Genomic DNA, 7,170 nt, shown 5'->3' on the forward strand with positions numbered 1-7,170 from the left:
ACCATTTACCGCTCTGTCTAGTCGAGAAGACCATCGACTTTTTTAGTCTAACGGTATTGGGTAGATACCAAGACCTTTTTGGAGGAAACGGGCAGTCAGAAAAGAAGATCGCTACGCGTTTCAAATGTAACTTCCGGATAGATAAATTATGTAATTATTAGTCAAATAAATTGTTGTACAGTGGTTTAATAAATTGATATAAATTATCGTATTTTAGTAAATTAAAATAAAAACAATAAATTAGAATTTGAAAACATTACAGTATTGTAAATATTGTAACTGTACTAATGTTGATAAACTATGCCTACCTACACCTGCATGTACATTGGGTTTATTGATAAAATAAAATAAAAATACGAGATATTTTTTGTATATCCAAATGTATACACACGTTCAAAAAGTACGGCTATAATATTAAAGAAGCATTTTTTGATATCACTTACCAACGTCCGTAAAAGATACACTATATTCTAATCAATGCAAACAACAAATTACTTACTTTCTAAACATGCTAAGTAAAACATTCATCACGATGTGTTGTCCATAAATAATTTTATCACATACAACTAATTGCATCGATTAAACAAGATTGAAGCCAGCGAAATAATTTGCTTATATTATATGCACTAGTAAACGACATATTTTAATAGTCGATCGGTGTTCCCCTAAAAATACGCTTAGAAACAAAATAAACAGACGTTTTTTTTATTTTTAATGCACCAAAGCTTTTTTTATTTGATTCTACATACATATTTTTTATGTTTAAATGCATTTTTTAAATTTTTTTACGTGGGCCGGAAATTATTATTAACAAATAACTTTTATGTTTGTAGACATCGGAGGCTTAGGAATTTTTAGACATATCTCATCGAAATACAACCTCGAGTCCAATACATAAGTATACGGTCTTCCACATATTTTTCTTGAGTTCCCAAAGTTCATATTCTTCCTTTAATTTCCTTATCATCTATTCCATATCCTCCCTGTCTTGTGCAAAAATGACTTGATCATCTGCGAAAAGTAGTGAATGTAATATATTCTCTTGTACTGGTATGCCCATTGTTCCACATTTTCTATACCATCTTTTCAAAGCCTGATCTATATATATATATATATATATATATATATATATATATATATATATATATATATATATATATATATATATATATATGTTAAAAAGTGTAGGTGAGAGACCACATCCCTGTTTGAGGCCTTTTGTTGCGGTGATTGTTTTTGTTATTTCATTACCTAACTTTATTTGCACTTGTGTTTCTTTATACAGTCTTTGTGTTATATTCACCCATTTCTCTCTAACGCGCTTCTTCTCATTGCTTCCTATAGTTGTTTCCTGGGCACGTTATCGTATGCTTTCTCTAAGTCGATAAAGGGCATATGTGTTTCAATGTTTTTTTCTTTGTTCTTTTCAATCACCTGTCTCATAATGAATATATTATCTAAACATGATCTGGCTTTTCGGAATCCAGCTTGTTCTTCGCTATAATGGTCCATGTGTTGTTCTAGTTTTTCTTTCTTTCTAAAAAGATTGTAAAGTGAAAAAGTAGCATGGGCAGTAAACTCATACGAGCCCTATAGATCACCAGGAATGGACCGTATATATCCAGTGATATTATGAAAGGGACCGGAACTTTTTGTACAGCAGAATATGCAATGTACTGAATGTACTAAGAAGTAGTGTAGCCTTTGGGTACATACCTAAAGCATGGAGAAAGATTAGAGTAACCTTAAACCGGGTCAGGAGGATGTGAAAAGTCTCTAAGACCAATCAGTCTAATGTCATTCTTACAATACACATTAGATAAACTGCTCAACAAGTATATCAGGGATGAAACATTGGTACACATTCCAAAACATCAAGAACAACATACCTATAAATCAGTGAATTCAACCGAGACAACACTCCAGACTCATCGAAAAAGTAGAGAACACAATTAAAAATAAAGAGGTGGTAGTGGGAACATTTTTTGAAAATGGAGGGGGCTTTCAACAACACTTCGATAACCAATACCCATAACCAATGCCCTGAAACGGAAAGGAGTCAAGGACATGTTTGAATTGGATAGGATATATGCTCAGGAATAGAGTGGTAAATACCACTACCCTTGGAGAGACTATAGGAAGAAAAATAAAACGTAGATGTGATCTACCAAAAGGTCGCCCTAGAAAATATTTCCAAAATATGGAAGGACTTTCAATCACATGACAAATAATTCGATTTTAAATTAACTAAAGGTCAGCAAATAGCTCTCCAGCAGTCCATCTCCACCAATTAAAATACTTTGGACATGTTATGAGAGCAGACATAGGTAACATGGAAAGACTTATTATCCAAGGAAAGGTAGAAGGCTGAAGATCACGAGGAAAATCCCCAAATTACAGGAGTATGAGAAAGACCTATTCATGAGTTAAAAGAAATTACCAGAAACAGAGATTTTGGAGACAAACAATATATGGCATTGCAATCACTACTACACCCCCTTCAGGAGTCAGGACTTAAGAGATTTTCTGCCTTTGTTCCACTATTCTTGTGTAAACTTTGAATGTTGCAGTCTACTATGGACAATCGTTAAATGTAGTGCTGTATATTCTATGATGGAGAAACAAAGAGATAGATAGAATATGACAAAATAGGATTGACAGCTATGGAAATGAATGTATGGTGGAGATCAAGCATATTCTTATGACAAGACAGAGTTAAAAACAAACAAATAAGATAAATCATTGGAGCTAAAAGGCAATGGTGTCAGATGTTCAACAATTAATATGGTGTGAACATCTTGCATTTGAATATTCAAAGTACCACTAAATATAAGTATGATGAGTGTACAATATTTGGCATCTAGTCTCTGTAGAGGCTCTGTAAAGATATGAAGGTCTTTTCAGGGTAAGAATAACATGTTTTACAATTATGTACTTTCTTTTTTCACTAGCGTACAAATTTGGCAACTAATAAAACACATTCTTAATTTACGGTTTATATTTACACTTAAAAATTACTACAATGTTTTTAATTCCCCTAATAGGTTAAAAAATATGCAGTTTAGATAAATTTGAAGTTACGATCCTTGTATGCTACTTCGCCTCTTCTTAGTTTTGCTTCTTGATTCAACTTGGTGCTATTCATGAGGTAGAAATATCCTGCTAAGGGTAAGCAAAAACCTACTAAACCATAGAAACCAGTTTTTCTGTTTGCTTTAAAGTGATTCACACCACTGACCTGCAGAGCTTGATACCTTAGCATGGCCGGATCAAACTAAAATATACATACCAATCAAAGTAGGTCTTAGTATATAGCAGAAATTATATCTATAATAATGGTGCAAATTTTTATTTTCTAACAAAGCATTAAATACCCAATTAGCTGTACAGAATTAAGTTAGCATTAAGTGTTTAGTGCTTATAAGTGACACATATTAGAAAAAACAATAGCTAGGTTTCAACAAATACACTAAAAACCCAATGTTATTCATGATGCCTATGATGACATAACATCTATATTTCTAAACAAAAAATATGCTTACCACTGTGCCACCTTCTCCGGTTGCATGGATAAAAGGATTAGATTTTAGTTTTAAGAATTGTTGTCGCAAATCTGCCCTTCTTTGGGCTTTTGCTTCTATAACTTTAAGTTCAGTAGGACCTAAATCATAGGCTTTCGACATTTTGACAAGGAAAACCTAACCTAAAACCAGAAAACACAGTACATAGTCCTCTAGTAAGATAAGTCCTATAGAAAGATTTAAAAGAGAGTTTCTAACGCCAAATGTGGACGGGCCGAAACTCATTTTATTTGGCGGCAAATTTAAAACGTAGATTTTGAATCTTAGGTCTTATTATAGGTGACAAATTCAAAAAATATGCTCTGAATTTTAGGCGGCAAAATTCAAAAAGTGTGCTTTAATGAAAAATGTAGTCATAAAATAAGAAATAAAAACTTATTCTATGCCAAAATATATATTCTCTCTGTCCAAAAATATAGTATACACTATTATGCATTTTTATATTAAATGTATAACATAATATCAGACAGAGATTATATATTATGGTACAGGAAAGTTTTATTTATTATTTTATGACTATATCTGTTTTCCATTACATTAACAAACCAAAGTCCCGAAAACAACAAAATAAAACACAGATATCCTGACACTTGTTTATTTGTATAATTTTCTTTGGTAAAGTATAGGCAACAAATATCCTCCTCCTCCTCATTCCTTAAGCCCTTGTCAGGGTGTGGGTGCTTTTTCCACCAATCTTCATTTAATCTTCCCATCGTGTTGAAGATCTTCCTATTGGTAATACCTTCTATCCATATTTCCATACCTTCTAAAATACTCTTCCTTAATGGACCAACTGTAGATACTAAAGTGTAAACTCTGTAAAGTGTATTTCTGCTATCTTGCTCTTCAGGATCATCCATCGAGCAAAAAGACAATGTCTTTTTGCTCGATGGGATCATCACAAATTCCCATGTAACTATTGCTCAGAAGTAGAAGGTCCATGTAAATCTATAATAATGAAATATTAAAATTAAGAATGTATGACTTTTTTTTATAAAATAAGGTATCTTTTAGGAATGCAATTATAAGAGTTAAGAGTTTTAATTATTTTAAAATACATATAGTAATATAAATAAAAGATTCATCTTGGTTAAGATTTAAAAGTAGGTAATTTAAATTTAACTACACAAGCAAAATGTACAAAATAGTATGAGTTTGTATTTACTAACAAATGTTTGGTATAATTGGGTGCTGTTCTTACTTGGTGCTAATGTATGTAAAAATAAACTCCTAATCCTCAGAATGTTTAATTTTGTCCAACTTTATCTAACTTTCACCCATCAACAAAAAATATTATTTTGATTTTTCGATTTGGAATATTATGCCATTTTAGTATTGTACCTTCTCCTTCTCCTACCAATATTTATTAGATATATAAAAATTGATGAATACTGTTTTTATCGAGTATTTCTAAAATTTTGGATAAAATATTTTTGTGACGCCATTTCTAACTTGCAAAGGCGTGGATTACAATGTTGCCAGTTGCCACCTTGCCACTAACACATTTTGTCTTTTTGTGCAATTTGTTGTTGTTTTGGAAAACATTGTACAATAGTACAATCATTATTTTTGTAACTATGCAAAACTAGTGAAATCAAGGCAACAGCACGCATATCATTGGGTAAATTGCAGAACTTGTGAATTCATGGCAACTGGCAACAGGACTTACATCAACGTCATACGCCTGTTGCTATTTCACACCTCCACCTAATGTGGCTAGTGGCGCCGTCGACATTATGAACGGCTGGGCCTATGCAATTCACTCTCCCGACCTGTCCTATTGGACTTCCACTACTATTGGTGGTAGATACTGTGACCTAAAAGTCCTACTCTTCTATAAGCAAAGAAACGGGAAAGTAAAAATTTGCAAAATATAGCTGTAGAACTGGTTGCCGGTAAAACTGGCGTTGTAATTAATTTGGATTTCCAAGATTTATATCTTTTGATTACTAATAAACATAAGTATTAAGTATTAATCAGTAGATCAATATTCTAAAACACTGAAACTTTTATATGAAGCATATTGTGTATTTTGTAGGATTTATCATCGATGTTATGTAGTTCAAAATTATAGAAAGATGCTATGCTGATAGCACAGTTTAACCACAAATCTTTTCTTTTTTATACTATGCTGATAGTATCAATACTTTTTTAAATTTATATAATTCCTTTTCCTCCATATATTCTTTTTCTTTTTGACTATGTTTGTAAACTCTGTCTTATATACTGAAAAATTTTTATTTTGTATTTTAAACTATGTTCTTCAATCATGTTTAAGATAAGTAATTTGATGTATCTTATCTTGCTGACATTCTAATAAACAGATTTTCTAATGAGCTCCTAGTCTACTTCCCTAGGGATTTTAGACCAGGATGACAAATTCATTTCGGGCTTTTATAAAGCACGAATTTCCATAGCAATGTCTTCCATGATTTTTAAGGTAGTTGTTGTGACATCGCGTTGGTCTATCTCTATATTTGACTGTCTTTGGTCACCTCTATTAATTCGTGCATTGTTTTTTGCTGAGTATATCATATTTTGGTCATCTTTCGAGGCTTACGAAAGATAAACTGCAATTTAATTGCCGACCAATTGTCCCTACCTCTTCTAAAGTTAAAGTTTTAAAATTTATGATTAAACATGGGTTAAAATAGATTATAGATAATAACGAAATCATCAGGCAACTAATGCTAGGCTTCAGAAGATGTAAAGGATGTTTAGAATGTCTTTTCTTTCTGACAACTAAGTACCTACACCTCAAAAAGTATTTAAGTAAGCAAGAATTTAAATATCAATTCGACTATACCTGAAGAATAGTTTAAAATATACAGGCAAAAGACATAATTGGAAACTCTAGAGTCATGACAATAGGTGACAATAGTGTATGTTAACTGGGTAAATTGAAGGACACCGCCAAAAAAACAAGTTGATTTTGGTTATGTATTCTGATTGTTGTGTTGCCTATCCACGGTTATATGTTTAATTCCACACCAATATTTGATTCCAATTTTTCAATCAGGAGATCAATCAAATAATCAAATCTCCATGGTTATTTGCGGGAAGTGTCGTGTCCGCAAAGGCAGGTTATTTATTTTTAGCCCATTTTTGATGTGTCCGTTTCTCATTTTTCATAAACTTTCCCTATAAACTCTCGTATCAAATAGTTGTGGAGACATTCTATATTCTTGCCTGAAGCCTTGTTCTAGGTGAAGTTTATTTAAAAATGTGTTAAATACTTTTATTGATCTAGTCATATATATGTTAATATATCTATGCTAGGAGTATGTTTGTATAACTAGGTTAAAAAAGAAATCAACTGGTGTATATACGCCATAAATTATGCAATTTATATGTCGAATGCGTGTAAAGCAGGTGTACGAGAGATTCACGATTTATGTAAATCTAATTTTGGCAAAATCGGTATGTTCTGGTAGTTCTTTGTAGGAAAGATATCAGTCTCTCATAAATGATTTGTAGTATTATCTTGCTGGCATGCAAGATAACAGACAAATAGTTCCGTAATTGTCAGTTTCTTTTTTTGTAAATTATGGTAATTTATCTAGTCAGTGGGCCATTATCTGAAATGTCA

The 7,170-nt window shown here is 31.9% G+C and overlaps 1 protein-coding gene and 1 long non-coding RNA gene across 2 annotated transcripts; both read right to left on the reverse strand.

Moving 5' to 3' along the window:
* Positions 1 to 2,980: 2,980 nt before the first annotated feature.
* Positions 2,981 to 3,723, reverse strand: ND-B15 (NADH dehydrogenase (ubiquinone) B15 subunit). Its single transcript, XM_072521198.1, has 2 exons — positions 3,543 to 3,723; positions 2,981 to 3,274 (listed from the first exon to the last, which is right to left on the reverse strand). The coding sequence occupies exons 1-2, from the start codon at positions 3,681 to 3,683 to the stop codon at positions 3,062 to 3,064; spliced, it is 354 nt and encodes a 117-aa protein (XP_072377299.1). The 5' UTR covers positions 3,684 to 3,723; the 3' UTR covers positions 2,981 to 3,061.
* Positions 3,724 to 4,162: 439 nt separating this feature from the next.
* LOC140433152 (uncharacterized) lies at positions 4,163 to 5,222 on the reverse strand. Its single transcript, XR_011949877.1, has 2 exons — positions 4,783 to 5,222; positions 4,163 to 4,529 (listed from the first exon to the last, which is right to left on the reverse strand). It is a non-coding gene; the product is annotated as an uncharacterized lncRNA (long non-coding RNA).
* Positions 5,223 to 7,170: the final 1,948 nt, after the last annotated feature.

The sequence above is a fragment of the Diabrotica undecimpunctata genome, chromosome 2 (assembly GCF_040954645.1).
Source record: "Diabrotica undecimpunctata isolate CICGRU chromosome 2, icDiaUnde3, whole genome shotgun sequence".
NCBI classification, from domain to species: Eukaryota; Metazoa; Arthropoda; class Insecta; order Coleoptera; family Chrysomelidae; genus Diabrotica; species Diabrotica undecimpunctata.

Coding starts and splice junctions, on each gene's coding strand:
- ND-B15 (XM_072521198.1), bottom strand. CDS start 3,683: ATGTCGAAAGCCTATGATTTAGGTCCTACTGAACTTAAAGTTATAGAA. Junction 3,275..3,542: donor CCGGAGAAGGTGGCACAGTG/GTAAGCATATTT, acceptor TGTATATTTTAG/TTTGATCCGGCCATGCTAAG.